This window comes from Misgurnus anguillicaudatus, chromosome 4 (genome assembly GCF_027580225.2).
Source record: "Misgurnus anguillicaudatus chromosome 4, ASM2758022v2, whole genome shotgun sequence".
Taxonomy (NCBI): domain Eukaryota; kingdom Metazoa; phylum Chordata; class Actinopteri; order Cypriniformes; family Cobitidae; genus Misgurnus; species Misgurnus anguillicaudatus.
In genome coordinates this window covers 18,112,210-18,137,652 of record NC_073340.2, presented here as the reverse complement: position 1 = coordinate 18,137,652, position 25,443 = coordinate 18,112,210, and the positions used below count along the sequence as shown (strand labels likewise).

Sequence of the window (25,443 nt, the reverse complement as noted above, 5' to 3'; positions counted from 1 at the left end):
CTTTAAACGTGATATGCTTGGAAATGTTTATTAGACAGCTCATTATAAAATATAAAAGTTAATCGATGTTTATAAATTATTATAGAATATTTTAATTTTCTGCTCTCCAGCCCGGATGATGGCGATAACGAGCTGTTCACCGCACGTAAGCAACAGTACAGCAGGTGAGAAAGATTTTTCTAAACATGAATCGGGAGAATGTGACAAGTGTGGAGAATTAGAAACAGTAATACATATTATTAAGGAGTGTTCTGCATATGAAAGGGAGAGATTTCAATTAATACAAGAATTACGATGTATGGGAGTTGAACATTTTTCTTTAAAAGTATTGTTAGGAAATGAGGGTAGGCAATCAAGAATTCAAGAAGTGTTATTTAAATATTTGAAAAACATAGGAATAATAAACAGAATTTAGGTTTTAGATAATTTTTTTTTTTTTTTTTATTATTATTATTATTATTTTTTTTTTTTTTGCATTTCTTTCTTCCAAATCTATGCTCACTCCACACTCCAGATCAGTAGGTGGCGGTAATGCACCTTTTTCGTTGGTTTGCCAAACCGCCATAAAACACCAGAAGAAGAAGAAGAAGAAGAAAGATTTTTCTTTTTGCACATGATGATTTTTAAACTGTTGTTTTGACTTTAAAACGTTGTATGTTATGCTTTCATTGTGACACAAACGTGTATGTTGTTTTCCAGAGCTTTTATTTTGTTTGTGTGCAACGAATGAGTCTCAACAACACCACTGAAAACAGGTGGTGGATAACATTCGGTCGAGCAGCTGAAAACGCAATTTTTCAAATACGAGGGACTGGTCAAAGTTTTAATTAACCAAACCATTCATTGAAGTGAAGTACAAATGCCAAGCCGATGCGTTGCTTACGGTTGTGGAAAATCCAGAGACCAAAATGTCTCAATGTTCAGATTTCCCCAGGATCCAGAAGAGTTTCGCAAATGGGAGAAGCAGGTCCAAAAAACACGTCAGAACTGGGTGGCCAAGTCTTTTTCCTATTTGTGCTCAGAGCATTTTAGCAAGGACTGCTTTGAGCCTCGATCTAATGCCTCCGTTAAGGCAATGGGATTTAAAGGGCTGAAGCTAAAGGAGGGAGTTGTACCGACTGTTTTTATCCGACCATCCTGTAACTGTGGAGTTAGCGGCGAGTCCTCCTGTCCCATATGTACTTCACAGGTAAAGAAACCTTATTTTATTTTAAGGAGGTTGTCAGTATTGAAGTAACCATTTTTATTTTTGTAGTTAAACTGTAATAATAGAAATGAAAGCCACCCAAAACATTATTACTTCACTTTTAATACAATAAAGCCATGGTTGTTTTTTTTATTATTGTGCCTCTTAAAGAATGAACACAATCTGGCCTCCTTGAATATCAACACGGACACATTGAAGCAGAAGGATGGAGAAGAGAGAATATTGGATGAAGCTGACCATAATAAACAATTTAACTCTGGCAATGAAAGTCTTAAAAGTCATGAGGAGGACAATGGTGAAACATGTAAATTCTGAAACCTTTTTTTAAATGAAATACTATCCATTTTACCTGTGTGATGTTAGTGGTGTGTCTTGTCATCTAAACCCCTCTGTTTTCTGTATCTGCAGTATTGTGTGAAATGTGTGGGGCAGTTGGCACCAGGAGCACCTTTTTCTCCAGGTCCAAGCGCTTTTGCAGTAGATCTTGCTCTCGTTCATATTCATCCAACTCAAAGAAATCCTCCGTTCTCGCACGTCTCCAGGTGGGTGTGAGGGTTTGTCCACAAGAGGGGTTGTTTCCTCTCATTCAAACTTATTTTTATAAATAACGTCTCAGAGATGTGATCAACGACATATGTAATCATGCAGCTGGATATTGGTGATATTTGTATGTTTTGTGTGTCTTGGTATTTAGGGAAGACCACCCATGAAAAAGAAATCCCAAAAACTGACTCCGAAATCACCAACTGAGGCGTCCCATTTAAAGGTGAATGAGCAGCAGCAGGAGAGCAGACCGTTGGGACAAGATGGTGAGAAAATGACTCTGGCTCTTATCACTACAGTAAGCATAAATGGATAGTTCACCCAAAAGTAAAAATTGTGTAATAATTTACTCACCCTCAAGTTGTTACAAACCTGTATACATTTCTTGGTTCTGATGAACACAAAGATATTTTAAGAGATGTTTGTAACCAAGCCATTTATGGACCCCATTTACTTCCACAATTTAATTTTTTTGTGAATGGGGTCCACAAACGGTTTGGTTACAAACATTTTTCAAAATATCTTCCTTTGTGTTCATTAGAACATAGAAATTTATGCGGGTTTGTAACAACACGAGAGTGAGTAAATGATGACAGAATTTTCATTTTTTGTTGAACTATCTCTTTAAATGCATATAGTTCACCCAAAAATTCTGTCCTTTTTTTTCATCCTCATCTTGTTCTAAACCTGTATGTATTTCTTTTATCTTTAAACACAAAATAACATATTTTGATAAATGATTGTAAGCTCATGGTAACCATTGACGTCCATAGTAAGTAAAACAAATACGATGAAATTCAATGGTCCCTATTTTAACGATCTAAGCGCATGGTCCAAAGCGTACAGTGCAAGTGCATTTAGGGCATGTCCGAATCAACTTTTGCTAGTTTAACGATAGGATAGTGGCCTGATGCACAGTCTAAACGTGTTGTTCCTATTCTCGTTATGAGTGTTTTTTGGGCATAACGTGCAATAAACAAATAACAGTCTTATCTCCCATTCCCTTTAAAAGCCACTTGTGCTCACGATTTACTTGTGCTAGTGATTTTTGTTGTTATTTTAATGCAAAAGTTTTACACATTGTGCGAAATCTAAGAGTGTTTTCATTATTTTGTTTTCTTTTTAAGCTACTTTAGCTGGATTTGACTGGGGTAAATACCTTGAGAAAAATGGCTACCTCGCTGCCCCTGTATCCTGCTTCAGCCATGTGGGTGACTCGCTTCTTTATTCATGTAAAAATGTACCAGTGTAACATAAACGTGATGGCATTCTGTATAAATTATATTGACATCATTATTCAGAGATTTCACATTCATTGCAAAGATGAATATAATTTTTTTATAGTTGTGCTTTGAAATATTTAAAGGACAAGTTCAGTATTTTACACTTAAAGCCCTGTTTTCAGATTGTTTATGATGAAATAGAACGGTTTTGACTGAAATTTGGACATATGATGCTGGCCCGAGAATTTTCGGTTTCTGTTGTATTACCCTCCCACCCCAACAATGGGTGTATAGGTGCACTGGAACAATCCTTTCTAAAATGCATTAAACTTTTGTTTACAAAGACGTGAAACTCACCGAGTGGTCAGGGGTGTTCACTGATATGCTCACACAAAAATCGCTGCAAAAGATGCTTTCCAACAGGTGTTTTACCATTTGTTGTAAACTTGTGGACCTATTTTTTCAAACGCCTCACACCCGTACATTCTTTCGCTTAGAAGCTTGAATAATAGACACTCCAGCCCAGTTGGTGGTGATAATCCACCTTTGCCAATTGCAAGACTACAAACAAGGTTCCCGACGTGGAGTAATACCGTACCTCACAGCACATCTAATACAAGTCAATGGAGTTGGACAAAAACTACGATAAAACCTGTTGGAAAGCATCTTTTGCAGTGACTTTTGTGTGAGCATATCAGTGAACACCCCTGAACACTCGGTGAGTTTCACATCTTTGTCAGCATCATATGTCCAAATTTCAGTCAAAACTGTTCTATTTCATCATAAACAATCTGAAAACAGGGCTTTAAGTGTAAAATACCGAACTTGTCCTTTAATTGGATAGAAATTGTTTTCTAATTAGTTTAAAAAAATCTAAGTAATCATGAATGCCTTGAAAAGTTATGAAAAAAATAATGGAATTGTATTATAAAGGTTTGGGAAGAAAGTGTTGCACTACTGTTGTCCAAGTCAATCCATTTGTGACCACTTACTGCTAATTGACAGGCACCACTCTGTGAACATTGGGATGATATCTGTGTGGGATTAAAAGTGGAGGTTTTGAACTCTTACACAGCCTTGTCTACTAAAGTGTACTGGATTGCAACTATAATACTGCTGGCAGGTATATAAAACCTTAAGATGTATCTAGACCATGGCCTTCATTCAACTAATCTTGTTGTATGGTAAAAGAAGATTTAGTTTGTTTCAGAGAGCATGTTATCTTTTCTCTTCCTCAGGTTATAAAGCTCTTTTACGCTATGAGGGTTTTGAGGATGATGATAGCCGTGACCTTTGGTGTAACTTGGGGACAGCTGATGTTCATCCTATTGGCTGGTGTGCAGTGAACAGCAAACTTCTTGTCCCGCCACAAGGTGACAGTTGACCCCGTGAATCCACTGATATTTTATGAATCAGGCTTTGCTACTCTGTCAGAAAAAAATTGTCCCTAGCTAGAAATAAAACATTTGCACCTGAAGAGTTCATATTGTACCTTAAAAGTACATATACATTGAGGAAAATGGGTATTTGAACGCCCTGCTGTTTTGCGGGTTCTCCCACTTGGGGATCATGGGGGGGTCTGAAGTTGTCATCGTGGGGGCGTGTCCACTGTGAGAGACATAATCTAAAATCACAATGTATGATTTTTTTAAACTATTTATTTGTATGATACAGCTGCAAATATGTATTTGAACACCTGTCTATCAGCTAGAATTCTGACCCTCATAGACCTGTTAGTCTGCCTTTAAAATGTCCACCTCCACTCCATTTATTATCCTAAATTAGATGCACCTGTTTGATGTCGTTAGCTGCATAAAGACACCTGTCCACCCCATACAATCAGTAAGAATCCAACTACTAAGGCCCTGTCCCAAATGGCGCACTTCATGTGGACTTTCGGTCTCGTGGCCTTAAATTGCGTGTGCTCGCTTAGTCCACGAGTCCGTAGGGTGTCCCACCTGTCATTTTTACGCTTTGAAGTGTGCTCACCAGCGCCTCCTTTGCCCCCTTGATGTGGTCTTCAGCGAAGCCCGCACTGCAGCAGGCCTTGCGCACTTTACCTACCCAGAAGTCCTTGCGAAAAAGCAATCAGACCAATCAGACGACGGAAGGGAGGAGCTCACACTGACGGGCAACTTCTCTACCTATTTCCGGTGTGACGCTCGAGTCTGTCCCAAAATACGACTCCGTTGCACCCACGTGGACTCACATTAAGGGTCCCTAAAGTCTGGACTATGTGATGTTATCAAAGTGTGGACTCTGAGGAGGACCACAAGTCCGGAGTGTGCCATTTGGGACAGGACCTAACATGGCCAAGACCAAAGAGCTGTCCAAAGACACTAGAGACAAAATTGTACACCTCCACAAGGCTGGAAAGGGCTACGGTGAAATTGCCAAGCAGCTTGGTAAAAAAAGTCCACTGTTGAAGCAATCATTACTAAATGGAAGAAGCTGAACATGACTGTCAGTTTCCCTCGGACTGGGGCTCCATGCAAGATCTCACGTCGTGGGGTCTCAATGATCCTAAGAAAGGTAAGAAATCAGCCCGGAACTACACGGGAGGAGCTGGTCAATGACCTGAAAAGAGCTCGGACCACCGTTTCCAAGGCTACTGTTGGTAATACAGTAAGACATCATGGTTTGAAATCATGCATGGCACGGAAGGTCCCCCTGCTTAAACCAGCACATGTCCAGGCCCGTCTTAAGTTTGCCAATGACCATTTGGATGATCCAGAGGAGTCATGGGAGAAAGTCATGTGGTCAGATGAGACCAAAATATAACTTTTTCAAACAACGTGTTTCTCAGCAACAGGCCAGAAACCTGACTGATCTAGAGAAGATCTGTGTGGAGGAGTGGGCCAAAATCCCACCTGCAGTGTGTGCAAACCTGGTGAAAAACTACAGGAAACATTTGACCTCTGTAATTGCAAACAAAGACTACTGTACCAAATATTAACATTAACTTTCTCAGGTGTTCGGGTGCTTATTTGCAGCTGTATCATACGGATAGGTGGTTGGGAAATCATGCATTGTGATTTCTGGATTTTTTTTTTAGATTATGTCTCTCACGGTGGACATGCACATACGATGACAATTTCAGACCCCTCCATGATTTCTAAGTGGGAGAACTTGCAAAATAGCAGAGTGTTCAAATACTTATTTTCCTCGCTGTAGGTACCAAATGTATACATATCTGTACCTAAATGGTACATATTAGGACCTTTGTAAAGGGTACCTGCAAAGATGCTGGTAAGTGTTGTTAAACTGTATTTCCTGCAGAGATCCACCAGAAGATCAAAGACTGGAAAACTTACCTGATGGAGAGATTGGTTGGAGCGCACACACTTCCTGTCGACTTTCACGTCAAGATGGCATAAACACAGAATCAGTCCGTTTATACCATCTGTTTTACCATCATATGTGCATGTGGTCTTTATCAGTAATTTTTACCCCATCTCCTTGCGTTTCAGATGGCAGACAGTATGAGGTGTCCGTTCAGACAGGGTGTTAGGGTGGAGGTGGTTGATCGCTCGCAGGTGAGCCGTACGCGGTTGGCAGTGGTGGATACAGTGATAGGAGGCCGACTCAGGCTGCTGTACGAGGATGAGGCGCTGAGACCTTCAGGGGAGGTGCTCTCAGATTTCTGGTGCCACATGCAAAGTCCTCTAGTGCATCCTGTGGGCTGGTCTGCAAAAGTGGGCCACACAATTAAACAGACAGGTGAGTATATCTGTAGATAGAGCAAATATATATATATATATATATATATATATATAATATATATAAGCACTTTATTTGTACAAAGACTAGTTGAAATAATTTTTAAAAAATGCATTTGTTTTGATACTTGCATAAAATTTCTGACATAGATGTGAACGTCAACATGAGCACCCATCCTACATTTCGCAAAGCCCTTCAAGACAGTCTGCCACATCAGTTCAAGAAGGTAAGTGCATTACTTTTATTCTTATTTTGTAAATTTGATTGTAAATGTTTATTAATATTGTGCCAGTCAATCATGTACTGTGTCCACAAAGTTAAGGATCGTTTACATGGGAGAAACATATTTTGAGGAAGGCATGAAACTTGAAGCAATTGATCCTCTGAATCTCGGGAATATTTGTGTCGCTACAGTTCGTAAGGTAATTTAAAACGATTATAGTAGTGTATGTTAAATTGCTGAAAACATTAATTGCACTAACTTGTCTTATCTTGATGTTCAGGTGCTGTTAGATGGATACATCATTGTTAGCATTGACGGTGTTGAGATTGGTGATGGTTCTGACTGGTTTTGCTACCATGCTAGTTCACATGCCATCTTACCTGTAGGATATTGCCAGGACAACAACATACCTCTCACTGTACCCTCTGGTAATCTGCTTTGAAACTCTCTTCAATCATTTCCCAATTTCCGAACTAGTTATTTAATCTAAAAAACCATTTATTTAGCACGTCAAGCTGTTTTATGAATAGTTTGTTCAAAATTGCTTACTTTTCTTTTCAGGTTATCATCAAGCAACTTTCAAGTGGCCAAAATATTTAGAGGAAACAGAGTCTGTTGGCGCTCCAGGAAGACTTTTCAACACGGTTAACATTTAAATCTCAATTTAACTGCATCCAGTATTTTGTACTGCATACATTTTGTATGATGGTTTAAATTCAAATAAGCTTTGCTCACGGTTGTGCACTATTCAGTGTTGATACGCCCTTTCTGGTCTTTCCCAGGATGCTGTAGGTCACGGCTTTATCCCAGGTATGAAGCTGGAGGCAGTAGACCTTATGGAGCCACGGCTGGTGTGCGTGGCCACTGTTAGGCGTTGCGTAGACCGGCTTCTCCTCCTACACTTTGATGGCTGGGAGTCAGAGTTTGACCAGTGGGTGGATTGTCACTCACCTGAAATTTATCCTGTAGGCTGGTGTGAAATCACTGGCTACCAACTGCAGCCACCCATTGGGCCAGGTAGGGGAACCAATAAGAAAACTTTTGGAAATTGGTGATGAAGAGATAATATTGTTTTAAAGGGACATTCCACTTTTTTTGAAAATAGGCTCATTTTCCAGCTCCCCTAGAGTTAAACATTTGATTCTTACTGTTTTGGAATCCATTAATCTGATCTCCGGGTCTGGAGCTAGCACTTTTAGCATAGCTTAGCACAATCCATTGAATCTGATAAGAACTTTAGCATCGCGCCAAAAAAAAGAACCAAAGAGTTTCAATTATTTTCTATTTAAAACTTGACTCTTCTGTAGTTACATCGTGTACTAAGACCGACAGAAAATTTTAAGTTGCAATTTTCTAGGCAGATATGCTAGGAACTATACTCTCATTCTGGCTTAATAATTAAGGACTTTACTGATGTAACATGGCTGCATCAGGCGTAGTGATATTACGCACTGCCCGAAAATAGTCCCCTGCCATTGAAAGTAACCAAGGGGACTAATTTCGAGCAGTGCATAATATCTCTACACCTGCTGCAGCCATGTTACATCAGCAAAGTCATTGATTATTATGCCAGTTTAAGAGAATAGTTCCTAGCATATCTGCCTAGAAAATCATAACTTTTCATTTTCTGTCGGTCTTAGTACACGATGTAACTACAGAAGAAGAGTCAACCTTAAATAGGAAAAATATTGAAACTCTTTGCTTATTTTGTAGCGCGATGCTAATGGTCTAATCAGATTCAATGGATTGTGCTAAACTATGCTAAAAGTGCTAGCGCCAGACCTGGAGATCAGCTGAATGGATTCCAAAACAGTAAGAATCAAATGTTTAACTCTAGGGAAGCTGGAAAATTTGCATATTTTTAAAAAAGTGGAATGTCCCTTTAATATCTATAATATCATTTTCATGGTATTTATGTATGCACTGTATATAGAACCCCCCCAGGGTCAGGAACGACCCAACCCAAGCAAAAAGCCAAAACCTTACATGGGAAAAAGGAGTAAGTTGTGCTTTTTATTATAAATTATTTACTTTGTATTCGATTACATCTGGTTTTATCCATAAAAAATTGTAAATGGTTTTGAATTGTTTTTATGCTTGTCAACACCATTCTTTTTATTTTTTTGGTCCAGGACGAAGATTTGCAAAGAAAAATGTAAGCATTAAAAACCCATCTAAAACCCAGCTTCCTCAACCTAATGAGAATCCAGAGACTAAGCTCTCAAAAGAGGAACCAGACCCCTCCGTCATACCCACTACTTTACGAATAAAGACAGAACCACAGGAAGACGGTATGTGGAAATGCCTTGAAAGATATAAGTTCAGATGTAAAACCCTATAAGTGTTTTCATGTTAATGAGCATTTTTTTATCAGACTGTTGTTTAGGTTCAGTAATTTCACTTTAATAGCAATAAAAAGGTTATTAGTCAGTAACTGAAATGCCTTATTTTCACAAATGCCGTGCCATCTTTCTTTAGCATCCACTTGACAAGACATAGCAAAATCACTAAAGATGCAACTAGAAACATTGCAAATGATGAAAGTCAGAATCTTAAAATAAAGAAATTGAATCTCATATATGATGCATATGGCTGTCTCGTTTGGGTTGTATTTAGGGACAATCACAAGGGACACAAATTTGAATGAGATTCATGGTAGTTTCTCACCCCATTGTTTATTCAATTCATCTTATGTGGACTTTGTTGGCAGAATTCGATTCTTCAGCAAAGCCGTATTTCTAAACGGCCTGAGAAGGATTAAGCGATTTGAAGTGAAAGTATTTGATGATTATATAATGTGCTTCAGAGCATTTGGTTAATATCATCAAATTTTTAATGAAGATGTTTAGTGGCTTTTGCGTCTGAGCTCCTCTTGTTATGTATTTTTAGTTTGAATTTAGTCTTTTTAGCTTATATGTTTTTCTGTCTTAAGTTATTGCAGTAAAAGTGAAAGTGGAGGACATGGAAACCCCAATATTACCCAGCACAGACGGCAAAGTAAACAATGACCTGGTGGCCTTCAAAACTGTCAAACAAGAAGACCTCTCAGTTTAAAACACAGCCTGTACAGCTACATGTTCTTTATGGATCACTACACTTTTTTTAATGAAAACATTTTTCATAAACATAACTAGCAAACAGTAGTTAGTTATTAACAATTGTTTATTAGTTTACAAACTGTGAAAATACAGGAACAGTTGAGGCTGTCAAATCTATCACCACATTGTATGTGTAATGGTTTATTGTTTTTATACAGTGTTCATTTTTTTATATTACTGAAATGTTGCTATTCTGTGGTAAATGGATAAAATTGTATTAAAAACACTGACCTTTTTATTAACACAGTAAAGCAGCATACAAATGTTATGCGTGCTTAAAATGAAGAATTATTAAATATTGTGCCACCTTACAACCAGATTTTAATATGCTTTGTTCTAGGTAATAAATAAGAAACTATTAAATATGAAATCCATATAGCAAATGGGTTAGAAAAAGTAAATTTTGTCCAATTTTGGTAATGTAACGTGTGCCACTTTACTGATACATTACTGTTACCAAGCCTTAAACCATTAAATCAGCATTGTAAATTAAAACTGCACATTAAAAGTGATAGAAACTTATGGTTCTACTCAATTCACCTAGATTACTTACTGTGCATTTTGATATTTAAAACATTGGGCAGAGTATTATTTATTACCCGTATAATAAATCAAACGTAAATAAAACTGGTTTGCTTTCTATGGCTAAATCAGTAACAAGGTTTATACAGCAGGTTCACACTGACTTTCTTTTCTTGGTGGTGGTTTTCTGCACCGTATGAGGCTTTGCATTTGTGCGTGTCTGGACTTTGGCTTTAACTATTTTAATAACTTTTGAAGGGCTGATTTGAGCGGATACATTCCGTTTGGTTGGTTTGGTAATTTTGGGATTCCGAGCAGGAGAAGAATTTTCCCCAGGGCAGCTCTTAAAGACATGGACGTCTTTGACTCTTTGACCTCTGAGTTCTGGTGGGTGGCCACAGGTGGCTCTCACCTTCAGATTCACTTGTTCAATCCACCTAGAAGCAGGAGGAAATATTAATTTAATGTTCCACTTTCATAAAAAATAAAGTTTGGACAATTTACTCTCATGCCAGTTGAGAAGAAATTAAGTTCTTTGAGGAAACCATTACAGGATTTTTCCCTATAGTGGACTTAAGTGGACCTCAACAGTTTGCAGTTTAACCTCCTAAAGCCCGATTTATAGTCGTGCGTAAGTTCTACGGCGTAGGCTATCTGTAGCCTGTGCATAGCTCTGCGTAGCCTGACGTGCACCTCGCAAAAATTTTAATAGCGCGTCAGTTCTACGCGGGCCGCAAGCACTGTGATTGGTCCAGAACCCCTCCCGTCAGGTAAAAAAACTGCGTCATAGGTATTTCCGTTTGCGACGGTGAAAACAAAGTTGAGTCATTTAACTCAAACTGGAACAAAAGTCACTGTTTGTTTACTTCCATCATTGCTGGTCTTCTCAAATCATACACAACAAGTTGCTGTTTCTTCTTCATTTGTGGGTCTGTGGGTTAACTTGCCAAGCTTCTTCTACTCTGACGGTCGCGCTGCTACTGTGGTTACACGCGTGGATACTGCCCAAGTATAAATTAGTATAAATGAAAAAGTATATAAAAATGTTATGCATGCTTAAAATGAAGAATTATTTAATATTGTCCATCTTATATGTGGACATCACATTTTTTGTTGTTTGCACCATAATACTTACACTGCTTCATTTTCAAAGAAAAATATTTGGTTATTATATTTACTGGTTCTTCCTAACCCCAAATAGCTGAAAGAAATCTAAAATGCAAGCCAAACCAAGGCTCAGGTCTTCGGAGGTTAAAATTGCAGTTTTATTGCAGCTCCAAAAGGCTCTAAACGATCCCAACCGAGGTTTAAGGGTCTTATCTAGCGAAAAAAAGCACTTTAAAACCTCAACTTCTCGTCTTGCACTAGTCTAGCCGTGTGACGCGCCAGCGTGACCTTAGCTATTAAGTAATCACGTCGAAACGCTTGATGTATGCAAAACTACTGCTATAGTTTTTACAAGTGTGGAGAAAGAGGACCGTTCCAAAGATTAATTGTTAAAAATGGTTTGCAAGTGTGCGTTTCACATATGTAACATGTGACCTTTCGACTTGATTACGTAATGCGTAAGGCCGCCCTAGCGCATCACACGCTACTGCAAGACAAAAAAAGTTTCGCTAGATAAGATCCTTGTGGCTCGGTTGGGATTATTTAGAGCCCTTTGAAACTGCATTTAAAACTGTAAACCATTGAGGTCCACTAAAGTTCACTACATGGAGAAAAATCCTGGAATGTTTTCCTCAAAAAACTTAATTTCTTCTCAACAGAACAAAGATCTATACATCTTGGATGACATGGGGGTAAATTACCAGGAATTTTTTTTATGAAAGTGGAGTATTTCTTTAAGGGCCAATAATGACACTTAACGTAGGGTGATCATACGTGCCATTCTTCCCGCACGCTTCCTGGTCAGGATTTCGGGTGCGTCTTCCGGAAGTCGTATTTGTCGACCGCATACGTCATAGAGGATTTTTATTATTATTACAGAAAAGCAACCGTTACATTTTAAGGTAAGAATGAAACTACCATTGTATGTAGTAACTGAATGGCGTATGCGGTCAACAAATACACCTTCCGGAAGATGCACCAAAATCCTGGCCAGGACGCGTCTGGGAAGAATGGCACGTATGGTCACCCTACTTAACGGGCACAGCAAGATTACATAGGGAATAATCGTAAACTCACTTGCGAAGAGGCAGCAGTGGACAATCACAGAGCAGTGGATTCTCAGCCAAGTTTATGACCTCAAGACCTGAGAGTGGACTTAAGTCAGGAAGCTCCTCAAGCTGGTTCCCTTCAAGAAGCAGACTTCGCAGTCCAGACCCCAAACCTGCAAGAGACTCCCGAGACATCTTCAAAAGGGAATGAGATGAGTGATTTAACTTTTGTATTTTTGTCGCATTAAAGATGACACTTGCTACTCACCTTTTCTAAACCCATATGATCAAGGTAAAGATGTTTTAGTGTGGCAGAAACTGGCTGGAAAACTCCAGCTCCTATCCAGCGAATAGGGTTACGAGAGAGATTAAGCTCAGTCAGACTTTGGGCTTTAGAAAAAGTTTCACTTTGCACCTCATTCAGTTTGTTGTTGCCTAGATGTAGAGTATCCAAGTCAGGTGCAGGATCAAAGGCCTTGGGAGCAATGGTTGTTATAGCGTTTGATGTAAGATAGAGACCTCTCAGTTTCTCAGCACCTGTCAGGATCCCTGCTTCCAACTTAGTGATAGCATTATTCTCCATGTGTAGAGCCAGCAATCCAGGCAACAGTTTGAAAGCACCTTTGGGGAACTGTGTGAAACGATTCTTCTCCAGATGGAGGTAAGTGAGATGGGGTAACCCTTTAAATACATCAGGACTCAGTGAGGTGAGGTCATTTTCGGAGAGGTAGAGGTACACCAGACTCTTCATACCGTTGAAAGCACCGTCCTCTACATCGTGGATTTTGCAGCGCTGCAAATGAAGAGAAACCACTTCTGCAGTACCTGGAAAACTGTTTGCAGGGATGTAGTGGAAATGGTTGCCTCGTAAATCCAGCAAGCGCATGTTTGGTGCAAAACCACGGGGGATCTTGGTGTGGCCCTTGTTTTCGCAAGATGAGTGATGGTTCTGAGCCTGCATTAAATGCAAAGACTTTTTATATAAACAAATAATAAATATTTCAGTGGCATACCTAGCAAGTTCTCACCTACCTCACAATCACAGTTGGCAGGACATTTGACTTTATCTGGGGGTGGTGTTGTTGGTAACGTTGGAAGTCGTCTCAGCTCCTCCAGTTCAGCCTTCATCATGGCCTCCTGGCTCTGACAACGTAATTCGGCAGGCTGCACTGCCTCCAGGTTCTCGCCAGACAGATGTGATGGACCTCCACAAGTGCCAATCAGACGAATGCGCTCTTGTATAGCCCACTCTCGCAGAGGCCGCAGGTAACAACTGCAGTAGGTGGGGTTGCTTGCCAGATTGAGGCGTGTTAATTTGGGAGAGCCAGGGGCCATTGGCTGTAGGACACGCAGCTGGTTATGGCTTAGGTCTAGATAAGCTAGACGAGGAGAGAGCAGGATAGCTGTGTTTGAAAAATCCTGCAGTGAGTTGTGATCCAGATAGAGGTGAGTGAGCTTGGCCATGGATACAGACTCCTCTCCAAGGTAGGTCATAGGGTTATAACTGAGGTCCAAGCGAGTAACTTCTGGAAGTCTAAGGAGAGGGGAATTAAAGAATGATGAGGCGTTTTCCTCTCTATTGAAACACACACTTCTTAATGCATAATTGTGCGTGAGTTTCTACATTTTAAAAAGTGTCTTTATGATTTTTTTTATTACAATGTAATAAGCTTGATCTGCCTCAAACAACTTTTCATCTTATTTCATAATTAACTCTTTTTAAATATCCAGTTCAACCACCTGCCTCTACTTACAATTTACATCTAAACCAGGGGTTGCCAAACTTTTCATTTCACAACCCACTTAAAAAAGGTATAATCTAGCCCAGGACCCACCAACATACTAATTTTGTAAATGGGAAGATGGGGAAAACACATTATTTTCTTATGTGTAATGGATTCGTTTTTATTTTCTTTGTCATTCTATAAATTCAATTTGTATTTTATTCTATAACACATAAAATCAATGTCATTGCAAGTCAATTGTCGGACTAAACATTTTTTTTGTGTGTCTTTTACCGCAACAGCAAAACAACTTTGCATGACCCACATGTGGGTCCAGACAAACAGTTTGAAAACCCCTGGTCTTAACCATGTGTCTTCAACAGGGTGTTCCGTGGTGGTATTACCGGGGGTCCTCCAAATATTATTTGCATTCAAAATATTTTTGAAATTTTTAGAAAAATTAAATAGGCATCAAACAAAAATGCAAAAAATAAATAAAAATAAAATCTATTCAGTTCAATTAAAATGTTATGTAGTATGTTAACAGTACAGTATACGACTGTCTCTCTTTGTAACATAACCATCATAAAGTATGTAAATGAATGTTTAAATTTAAAGGGGACATATCATGAGAATCTGACTTTTTCTATGTTTAAGTGCTATAATTGGGTCCCCAGTGCTTCTATCAACCTAGAAAATGTGTAAAAGAACAACCCAGTAACTTAGTTTTGGTAAACCATTCTTTGCAGGCATGTGAAAAAATAGGTCATTGAAATCTGGCTCCCCTTGTGATGTCAAAAGGGGATAATACCGCCCCTTATCCAACCACGGCACTGCCATTTAGTGCACAGATCAGCTCATTTGCATTTAAAAGGATACACCCAAAAATGGCACATTTTTGCTCACACCTACAAGTGGCAATTTAAACATCCTATAATAAATTATTTATATGGTATTTTGAGATAAAACTTCACAAGAAAAGGTAAAATAGTTTTATTTTTGGTGCATGTTACAGGGTTTCCGTTAACTCACCGTGTCATTGTCTCGGTGGGAAAAAACTGCAGCGCATTGTTGTCAATGCTCAAACGAGTAAGAGTAAAGAGTCCGGCAAAAGCCTCCGTTTCCAGATAATTGAGGGAATTGTGACTGAGACGTAACCACTTGATGTTTTGCAAGCCCTGGAATGCTAAATTAGGTATGTACACCAATTGGTTGTGTGTGATGGAGAGAAGGTTGAGAAAGCCAAGCTGTGAAAAAGCACCAGGCTGGATCTCTTCCACCCTGTTTCGGTCAATAAGTAGCTGCTTCAGAGAAGAAAGTCCATCAAATGATTCCTGTACAAGGAAAGAGAATCACAACATGCATTTTCATCATAACTTTAAATATATTTAATTTTTATTTATTATGCATTTGGTAGACCTTTTCTGGCAAACTCAAAGCAACTTACAGTGCATTAAACGAAATATACTGCTTTACCAGTTGAGCAATATTTTCAAGGTTGCAGCAATGCGTTTTAGATTTTTCTCACCTGATAGAGGATCTCAATGTTGTTGTTGGATAGATTAAGTATGGTCAGTCGACCAAGTTTGCGAAAAGCTCCTTCTTTCACTCTTCGTATGTTGCTGTTCTGCAGTGACAGCTGGGTGAGGTAAGGGGTGCCTGAGAATGCCTCTGTAGGAAGCTCCTGCAGATCATTTCCTCTCAGGTCTAGTTTTACTGTTGTCTTAATTTTAAAGACATACCAATGCAGAACATAAAAGCGATGCACATAAAAAATGCATGACAAATAAAGCCAAAATTATCGGGGTGGTGAACAGATTACCTCATCAATGGTAGGTGGCACCTCAGTAAGATTCTTGTTGACACAAGCTACTGTGAGCTTGATTGTATCACACATACAGGACTTTGGGCATTTGCCTGGCCGTACTGTATGGATCCTTAAGGCAAGAGATATTATAAACAGCCACGTGGGGATAGACATTTTGGTCTCTCTGTGAAGAAGGATGAGAAGATATCGAAATCAGGTAACGATTTGATTTACCTCATTACATTTACTGTGTGATTTAACGTTAGTAAATTTAGGTTGATAATTTGACTGACTTAAAACGACAATGATCAGATCATAAATTGTTTCAAATCCAATTTGTAAACAAACGTTTTAAAAAATTAAAACATTAATTTTTTTAACTCAAAACCATATAATCGATTGATTAGTTTTAAAAAGACATCGTCTAAACAAAACGTTTAACAATTAATTGTGAAAGCAGCACATAATCTCGACATTCCTCACCTCTTTGCTGAAATTTCTCTTCTGCTGTGGTTCGGTTGAATAAACCGCGATAAGTTCTGTAAATTAAAGCTGGTAACGTTAATAACGGAGTTGCAAAATCACTTGAACGTTATGCAACCAAAAATGATCAGGAATACTTACAAGTAAAATCTTGAATAAATACAAAACTCAAAAAAAGGTTCAACTTAAATCAACAGCACCGACTGGAGCAGTGAAACTTTCCAAATGTGAAATATGCCTCCTGGAGGTCGAGACTTCAGACCGCAGATCTGCTGGCACACTGACTTCACACAAAGACTCACACTGTTCCTGTCTCATAAATATACAGTCTGAGTAGAGAAGGGTACCTTTGAAAAGTATATAAACTTATATTTTTACTACTAAAACAATAAAGCTTGATAATTGTAATCCCTTATGGCTCAGTGAGCTCGCGGCATTTATTTATTGTTTTTAGTCAGGCGTTGCAACAAAGCAACTGAAAGCTGGGGATTAATGCAAAAATCCCATTTAGCAATTTACAAAGTTTTATGTAACATCAGCCAATAAGTATGAACAGTGAAAAAGCAACAAAGATTTTCTCCAATGAAAATAATTAAGTTTAATAACAAAACGGAATGTTGACAATATAGCAAATATACAGTGTGTATACCTGCTTTAGTATTACATTATGATGTCCAAATGTAATATTTTAAAACCAGTAATCAATTTTCTTCACTTGAATCTCACTTTATGCATTTCCACAGCTGTTCTTTTGATTTCTATCAATACTTCACATTATAAGACATACTGCAATGACAAGTGTGCATTATTCTCCACTATTATTAAGACATATCAGACAGTTATAACATTACAATCATTGAAGAGATAATTAAGCCCTAATTATCATCCAGTGCCTTATTTCCTCTGCTCCCAGTTAAGTATAAAAATAGATGAAATATTTCTAAAAAAGAGACATAAGTACATCACACCATTCTTATTTAAAGCTCGAATCAAACAGTCAACAGTATGCAAGGTAATTTAGTTTGGTCTAGTCATCTTGAGGCACTAGTTTTGCGTGAGAAAATGGATCCAGAATTGACTGACCAAAGATAAACTACAATATAGTTTTAAAAAGTTTCACATAGGCTGTCAAGTTTGCAATAGTCCAGTTTTGACCCGTATAAAGAGATTTCGGTGGCTCATTTTAGGAATGAAGATTTAAGCAGTGGTCCTTTTTGCCAGTGTGGTCACGAGAGCATCCCTTGCAGTGGAACAGGATTCTAAGGCTTTCCCATGTCTAGAAAATAAACGCATACATAAGCTCAACATCTTAACAGTAACTAGTATGTTAGTTTATGTGCTTTTACTGCTGAAACACACACTAACCGTGTCAGAAACGCTTCCAGAACGAATGCCTGATCGAGCGGGAAGAAGTCCTGTGCAGCTGCGTGCTCGAGAGCTAGCAAGTGTCCAGCCAGCACAGACACATTCTTAACCTTCTTATCCTCACTCTGAAAATGCAGAAGGAATGAACCATTTAAATATACTGATGCCTGAAAAAACTTACGTTATTCTTAACATTGTAAAGTGTGCTACCTTTAAAAGTCCCAGGTTTATCATTAGCGAGGTGATTAAACTGTACGATTGAGAGTTGGAAAAAGCTTTCCTCAACAGGGCATCTGGACAACATGAGGAACAACAGATTTTACTTACAATGAAATACAATGTTTATAACAAAATAATAAAAGATTACACATTTACTGGACTTAAAGAGATAGTTCACCCAGAAATGTAAATTTTGTTATTATTTACTCACGCTCATGTGGTTACAAACCTCTATAAATTTCTTTGTTCTCCTCATGAACACAAAATACTTCTTATAGTATAAAAAAATATTACTATGGAAGTCAGTGGTGCTCAAGTCAAATATTGCTCAAAATATCTTTGTGTTCACATGAGGGGGTGAGTAAATCAGGGTTCCCACACCTTAGTTAACTTCAAATTCAAGGACCTTTCGAGGACTTTCCAGGTCCAATACCCTCAAATTCAAGGACTACATCATGTTACCTTATAAGATACATTGTTACAGTTCCCTTTCAAGGGAACTCGCGCTGCATCACTGCAGTGACACTTTGGAGACGCCTCCAGGGGTAAGTGCGTCTGAATGTGTATATCAAATTCAACCAACGGTGAGGCTTAACGACAAAGACATGGGTGACGCGGGAGCCAGGAAGTTTATCGCTATCTGAAATATTGCCAAAGACGGCGTTGCAGGGACGCAGGAAGTTTGGCAAGGGAGACCCAGGTTCTTGTTCCCTTCACAGGAAACAACAGTTACATACGTAACTCGAGACGTTTTCATGTGTCAAACACAACTATGCAAAAAAGCATTTTGGTATGAATCATCATTTGCATACAGAAGATATAAGCATTTAAAGTGAACAGTTTAGCACGTGTGATTAAAAGGAAATTTAAGTTTAATGATATGATCCTACACTACACAGGGAATAATATGGATTTTTTCCAGAAAACTTCTTGAATAAAATAGATTTAAGCACTTTCAATGACCTGTATCTATGTATGTAGATTTCCAAAAACTCCCCAGGGCCTTGAATTTTCCCCCCCAGATTCACAAACTTTCAAGGATTTTAAGGACCCGTGGGAAACCTGGTAAATGATGACAAAATTTACATTTCTGGGTAAACTATCCCTTTAAAGAGAGATAATAAAATAATGTTCATACCGGTGCTCTCAAATACAGCCTGTTTTACTTCTGGTTCATCCTTATAGACTGAAGAGATCTTAAAAAAAACTTCTGACACTTCACAGGCATCCGAAACATCAATCTGGGAGAAAAAATGGATTTTAAGTGATTGTGTGTAACTGCACTGACAGAATGAGGGAAAACGGTTTTGTTTGGTAGAAATTATTTAATGTATTCAAAGAAAAAGAGTGATTTGTGAAAAAACAAACAGTAAAACTAGGAATCAGCACCTGCTCGAGGAGTTGGATTCTCTTGGCTTCAAGGGAGATCAATTTCTCAGCTGATGGGGAACTGAGAAAGGTCATAAGCTCACAACTGTAGCAAGGCCTTCCCTGTGAAGAGACAGGTTAAATGTCTTAACGGATTAGTCAATTTTCTTAAAAAAAATCCAGATAATTTACTCACCACCATGTTATCCAAAATGTTGATGTCTTTCTTTGTTCAGTTAATGGACTTAAATGGACCCCAACACGTAACAGATTTAATGCAGTTTACGCTTGAATTTTCGACTGAGTTTCAAAGGACTCTAAATGATCCCAAACGAGGCATAAGGGTCTTATCTAGCAAAACGATAATAGAAAAATAAAAAATATGCACTTTTAAACCACAACTTCCCGCCTATCTCACCAGTGCGACCTCACTCAATATGTCATCACGTCAAGAGGTCACAGATGACGAAGGCCAAACTACGCCCCAGTGTATACAAGTGTGGAGAAAGAGGACCGGTCCGACGTTGTTGTATGTGGAATGATACTAATTAATGTCTTTGTGTCAGTTTATTTGTTTAAAATGGTCCGCAAATGTGCGTTTCATATATCTAACACGTGACCTTTCCACGTCATTAAGCAATTACGTGAGGTCGCGCTGGCGCATCACAGGACCAGAGATAGACGAGAAGTTGTGGTTTAAAAGTGCATATTTTCCACCCTTCTTGTCAAAAATGACAATCGTTTCGCTAGATAAGACCCCTATGCCTCGCCTGGGACCGCCCAGAGTCCTCCGATACTCCGCTGAAAATGCAAGTTCAAACTGCATCAAATCTGTTACGTGTTGGGGTCCATTAAAGTCCACCAAAATTAGAAAAATCCTAAAATGTTTTCCTCAAAAAACACAACTTCTTCTCGAATGAACAAAGAAATACATTAAGATTTTGGATGACTTAGTGGCGAGTACATTTTTTAAGAAAATTGACTAATCCTTCAAACAAATATGATCATCCCTTAAAAGCAGGGTGCGTGATTTTTAAAAAACACTTTGGAAAAGGGAGTCAGGCCGACTACCGAAACACACTTGAAGCCAATCAACAGTAAGGGACGTGTCTACTAACCCATAGCGTTGCCTGGGTTGTGTATGTGTGGGGCGGGTCTATCAAAAGAAGGTCCAGATTCTGTTGGGGTAGGGGCATGATTGTTTAGGTGATTTCAAATGTCAACATTGGCTTTCAGAGATCATGCACCCCGCCTTTAAAGTTATATTAACCAATAATGCAGCAGATACACTGTGTGACCAAAATATTATAGTGCTTCAGAGGTTTGCTGGGCTCCCTTTTCTTCACTAACATCTTCTGTTCCATTAACACCATTTTCTTCTTTTGTATCTTCATCATCATCCTCATCTTCCTCCTCATCGCCATCATCATCATCATCATCATCTGGCTCTCCTTCATCATCACTGTATAAGAAACAACTTTCATCACTCTACAAATGTAAATACTTTACATACAGGAAAATATGCTCATGCCAGCTTATACATCTAAAGCAAAAGCAACCACCCACTATATTTACAAGGCCACAGATAAATACCTGAGCGAGCCCAGCATATCCCCTATGTTCATGCTCTCCATAGCTTCCCTGAGAGCCTCACAGCCATCCTCTCCAAAGCAGTTTCCTAAACACACACCCAAACAAGCTCGAATGATCACAGAATAACATAACGTAATGCTAAAATATAACTTTAATTAAAATCCTTTGATTCCAAAACATTAAAATATTACGGCCAAATTGTTTCAATGATGCCTAGATGTCAATCATATTTTCACTGTTTAGCAACCTCAGTCATGACGCCTTTAAAGTTGTAATAATAAAATAATGTGACACATGATGCAATTGCTTTACCATTGAGGTCTAGTTTCTCCAGATCAGCTTTGTCCTGTGCAGCCTTAGCAATTACCATAGCCGCTGCCTCTGTAATCTCTCCAAATGACAAATTCAGCTCCTAGAAAAAAAAAAGAAGAGATATTTTACAAAATGAAATTGTTTTCATTTAAAAAAGCGTTTACATGTGAGTTGGCATCTTTTACTAACCCTGAGATGAGGCAGCCCCTCTTTAAGTGCCCATGCTATAGCAAGAGCACCTTCTGAGCGTACAAGACAGTCCCCAAAATTGATGACCTTAAGACACTGGAGGGGCTTGATGGCCTTAAAATGAACATGGAGGAAATGAATAAAAACGGTGTGTGTGCAAACAGATTTTTAAATAAATACCAGACCTTCCCCTATATAATTCTTTGAGATAATATACCAATTACCTCTGCCATGGCTACTGATCCTCTCTTAGTAAAAGTGTTGTCGTTGAGGTTAAGGACCTGTAGGTTTGGATTCTGTTGCATGGCAGTGGCCAAAGCAGTTATACCAGCATGGTTGATTCCATTCTGTGGCATATGGACCTCCTCGAGACTGCCTAACAACTTAAAAAGACAGGAAACAAATGTAAAACAACAGGACTGAAAGGCAAAATAAACTGAAACCTTGAACATTGTTAGAAGTTGATATTTTTTATTAAAACAGAGCAACATTAAGTGCAAGTACCTTAAATGCTTGGGCAAGTGCAGTGGCTCCATCATTCTCCAGCCGATTACGTCCAGCTATAAAGACTTTTAACCTCAAGGGGGTGCCAGCTGCAATAGACCGCTTATGGCATTCAGTCAATGCAGAAGCGAGGACCGTACAAAAATCACATACTGTTTAATAAACTTAAATACAATGTTGTTTTACAATTCTGTGACTCAAGTGATTACTGAAATCATGATCATAATGAATGACTAAGTGCTTTGATGCAAGACTACACTTACCGTACCCCCTCCGATGCCCATGCCACAATTATTAAGTCTGAGCTCACGTAAAGTGTAGCAGGCAGGGCTCTTGAGCAGGGTTTCAATTGCCTTTACACCATCTGGCCCGAAAGCATTGTCACTCAGGTCCAGCTGAGTCAGTCGGGCCCCTGATGTCATCAATGCACTGCCCAATGATTTCTATGGAAGTTAAACGCGTTGTTGATGATAAAGCAAAAGCATTGCAAATACACGGTACTTGCAATTGAGCGATTTAAAATGAAGTCTCACCAGAGCAGGTGGAATTTCAGAGCGAAGACGTCCTGTAAACATGTCACTCCAATGGCATTGCTTTATAAAATGAAAAAATGAAATTAGGAACAAATGGTAGATCTAAAATATCAATGTGAAATTGTTCTAGTAGCAATGTTAGAATACCTGCAGTTCACTTTTAGCTTCAAGAGCCTTTGCAATGCCCTGTGCTGCCTCCACCCCAAATGTGTTTCCCTCCAATCTGAGGGACTGCAGACCCTGAAACTGTTCAATGTCCTGCACCATTTCTTTGACTGCAGAGTCCAAGAAAATTAAGGAGTTTTACCTTTATGGGTTTATGCACATTAACTGCACATGTAAATACTGTCTAGTTAAAAGGTTTTACTCACCTGACTCTGCATTACACAGTTTAAGCCCTCGTCCCTTATAACTTAATTCCCCCACATGGGTCTTGGCAAGAGCCTCTGTAAGCTGAGCAATATCTTCAGCAGCCATTGCTTTTTTTATTATGTACTAGTAAAATAAAACACGCATACGCATTAATACAAAACTGGTTGGGCATAGACATTTAAATATATCTTAATCTTTTTAAAGTTATACATTTACACATTCGTAATCTTAAATATAGTCTTTGAAGAGATAAGAAGACCAGTAGCAATAGCAACACATTAGCTTAGCTTCGTATTCTTCATAGTTATAGATTATTTAAAGTAATAAATAAAAATCTAAACAACAGTAAGCGTTGTTGCACTTTGTGGTTACACTTTTCCATTCGAGAAAGAAAAAGTTTTAATCAACTCATGTTGTCCCTCAGCGTTAGCATGCTAACACGTAGCATTACACACAGCTCAGGCTAGCGCAGACAATTAGCAACCTAGCTATCCGCTTATGCTAGCTATTAAAAATAAAAACATTTGTATATCGTAGTAACTTTTTATTCAAGAATATTTACCTTACACCACGGTGTAAAAGATCAATGATCGTTTAGTTATTAAAAGAAGTCAGCAAATCACACAGGACTAGCTTTACTACTGAGAAAAGCATCACAACAAGTTGCACATGGAGGCGGCCGGTTTTTTGAAAGTGCCGGTGACATATCCTTACATAATAAAAGCTCGGGGTCCATTAACGTTACTCCTGTAATGGCTTTGCTGGATTAACATTACTGTTTGTACTGGGTATCAGTCATTTAGACGTCGTATAATTTATAGCGAACTTTATCAGTGTGAGAACAGTGGTTTAGTTTAGTCATTGCTTGCATTTAGCAGGATGACAGGATAACACACTAAGTGTGTGAATTTTATATTATTTAAAGAGTGAAATACAACAAATGCTATGTAGATCCAAGTAGCCAGCAACTAATTTATTAGATGCAGATATTCCGATATGTTTCAGATGATTGAATTTATATTTACATATTAGTTTTAATTTATGTTTTAATAACAATGGATTTGCATTACTACTTTCTGGACCAGGATGTGGTCCAATCGTGACGCAAGCCCCAGTGGCCTAATGGATAAGGCACTGGCCTCCTAAGCCAGGGATTGTGGGTTCGAGTCCCATCTGGGGTGGATGTGTTTTGATATTCCTTACAAATTAATGAAAACATTTAAAAGTGAATTTATTAAACAAAAGCAAGAAACAAGTTGCATTCAGGCTTTAGTCTGTTGGACATTAGAGAAAATCTATTTAATGCTAATAACTTTCTTTTTTAGTGCATTACTAGACCAACATATATTTAATATGGATGGACAAAAACTGTATGTAAATGATTTTATCTTAAAGGGGACATATCTGACTTTTTTCATGTTTAAGTGCTGAAATTGGGTCCCCAGTGCTTCTATTAACTAGAAAATGTGAAAAAGATCAGCCCAGTAACTTAGCTTTGGTAAACCATTCTCTGTAAGCATGTGAAAAAAATAGCTCATTGAAATTTGGCTCCACTTGTGATGTCAGAAGGGAATCTTATTATAATAATACCGCCCCTTAATCTGCACTATCCAACCACTGCACAGCCATTTAGTGCAGAGATCAAGTCATTTGCATTTAAAACGACACACTCAAAACGGCACATTTTTTTTGCTCACACCTACAAAGTGGAAATTTTAACATGTTATAATGATCTATATGATATTTTAAGCTAAAACTTCACATACGTACTCTGGGGACACCAAAGATGTATTTTACATTTTAAAAAAGTCTTGTGAAATGTCCCCTTTAATAGGACACATGCACAAGTAAAATTATATAAGAGTGATTCCTAGTGGCCTAAATGGATGTACTGCATGCCGGAGCAAGTCAGAAGATAATATGAGTTTGATAATATTATATAGACGTGACGTCCAATATTATATATAATGTCCATATGGAGACAGCTTCCATGGTATGTGAGAGCAGATGTGTGCTTTCATCTTTCAACTATGTAAAAAAATATACCTATTATACAGAAAGCAAAACAGTTTCTCATATCATTTTAAGGAATCTTGTCATCTCTGGATGACTTTTACTTGCTGGGAACTGGGTTGTTTATACCACAAACAACGTGTTAAACTCCTTTTCTGTTTGCCTGGCAGAGGGTGCGTGTAGCACATGCATTGGCCCTCACACGGAAAAAACTAGGCCCAGATATTTGTCAAGCACAACTCTGGCAAGATTCAGTGCAATGTGTGGCA

At 38.5% G+C, this 25,443-nt stretch overlaps 3 protein-coding genes and 1 non-coding gene across 5 annotated transcripts; 2 read left to right on the top strand and 2 right to left on the bottom strand.

The window, feature by feature from the left end:
* The first annotated feature begins 36 nt into the window (after nucleotides 1-36).
* Nucleotides 37-10,019, top strand: l3mbtl2 (L3MBTL histone methyl-lysine binding protein 2). Of its 2 annotated transcripts, XM_073866855.1 has the most exons (18): nucleotides 37-164; nucleotides 700-1,189; nucleotides 1,358-1,511; nucleotides 1,616-1,749; nucleotides 1,902-2,016; nucleotides 2,878-2,957; nucleotides 3,979-4,096; nucleotides 4,212-4,346; nucleotides 6,253-6,347; nucleotides 6,450-6,693; nucleotides 6,843-6,919; nucleotides 7,011-7,115; nucleotides 7,197-7,344; nucleotides 7,478-7,560; nucleotides 7,699-7,933; nucleotides 8,850-8,915; nucleotides 9,049-9,207; nucleotides 9,849-10,019. In XM_073866855.1, exons 2-18 carry the CDS (start codon nucleotides 860-862, stop codon nucleotides 9,968-9,970), a joined length of 2,400 nt encoding a protein of 799 aa, XP_073722956.1. In that variant the 5' UTR covers nucleotides 37-164; nucleotides 700-859; the 3' UTR covers nucleotides 9,971-10,019. The 2 variants fall into 2 exon arrangements, with proteins under 2 accessions (XP_073722956.1, XP_073722957.1); XM_073866856.1 differs by lacking the exon at nucleotides 37-164 and having other exon boundaries at nucleotides 598-1,189; nucleotides 1,358-1,502.
* Nucleotides 10,020-10,066: 47 nt separating this feature from the next.
* On the bottom strand, nucleotides 10,067-16,993 carry chadlb (chondroadherin-like b). The gene is made up of 9 exons (XM_073866857.1): nucleotides 16,848-16,993; nucleotides 16,707-16,762; nucleotides 16,239-16,407; nucleotides 15,945-16,139; nucleotides 15,449-15,750; nucleotides 13,725-14,226; nucleotides 12,961-13,647; nucleotides 12,721-12,887; nucleotides 10,067-10,973 (listed from the first exon to the last, which is right to left on the bottom strand). The coding sequence occupies exons 3-9, from the start codon at nucleotides 16,395-16,397 to the stop codon at nucleotides 10,691-10,693; spliced, it is 2,295 nt and encodes a 764-aa protein (XP_073722958.1). The 5' UTR covers nucleotides 16,398-16,407; nucleotides 16,707-16,762; nucleotides 16,848-16,993; the 3' UTR covers nucleotides 10,067-10,690.
* A 286-nt stretch (nucleotides 16,994-17,279) lies between these two features.
* rangap1b (Ran GTPase activating protein 1b) lies at nucleotides 17,280-23,862 on the bottom strand. The gene is made up of 16 exons (XM_073866858.1): nucleotides 23,724-23,862; nucleotides 23,161-23,284; nucleotides 22,937-23,064; nucleotides 22,790-22,849; nucleotides 22,525-22,699; nucleotides 22,257-22,396; nucleotides 21,977-22,135; nucleotides 21,753-21,866; nucleotides 21,564-21,663; nucleotides 21,252-21,336; nucleotides 20,996-21,120; nucleotides 19,680-19,783; nucleotides 19,429-19,531; nucleotides 18,282-18,364; nucleotides 18,072-18,196; nucleotides 17,280-17,982 (listed from the first exon to the last, which is right to left on the bottom strand). Exons 2-16 carry the CDS (start codon nucleotides 23,264-23,266, stop codon nucleotides 17,904-17,906), a joined length of 1,686 nt encoding a protein of 561 aa, XP_073722959.1. The 5' UTR covers nucleotides 23,267-23,284; nucleotides 23,724-23,862; the 3' UTR covers nucleotides 17,280-17,903.
* A 407-nt stretch (nucleotides 23,863-24,269) lies between these two features.
* On the top strand, nucleotides 24,270-24,342 carry trnar-ccu (transfer RNA arginine (anticodon CCU)). The gene has a single exon. It is a non-coding gene; the product is annotated as a tRNA-Arg (tRNA).
* The last annotated feature ends 1,101 nt before the right edge of the window (nucleotides 24,343-25,443 follow it).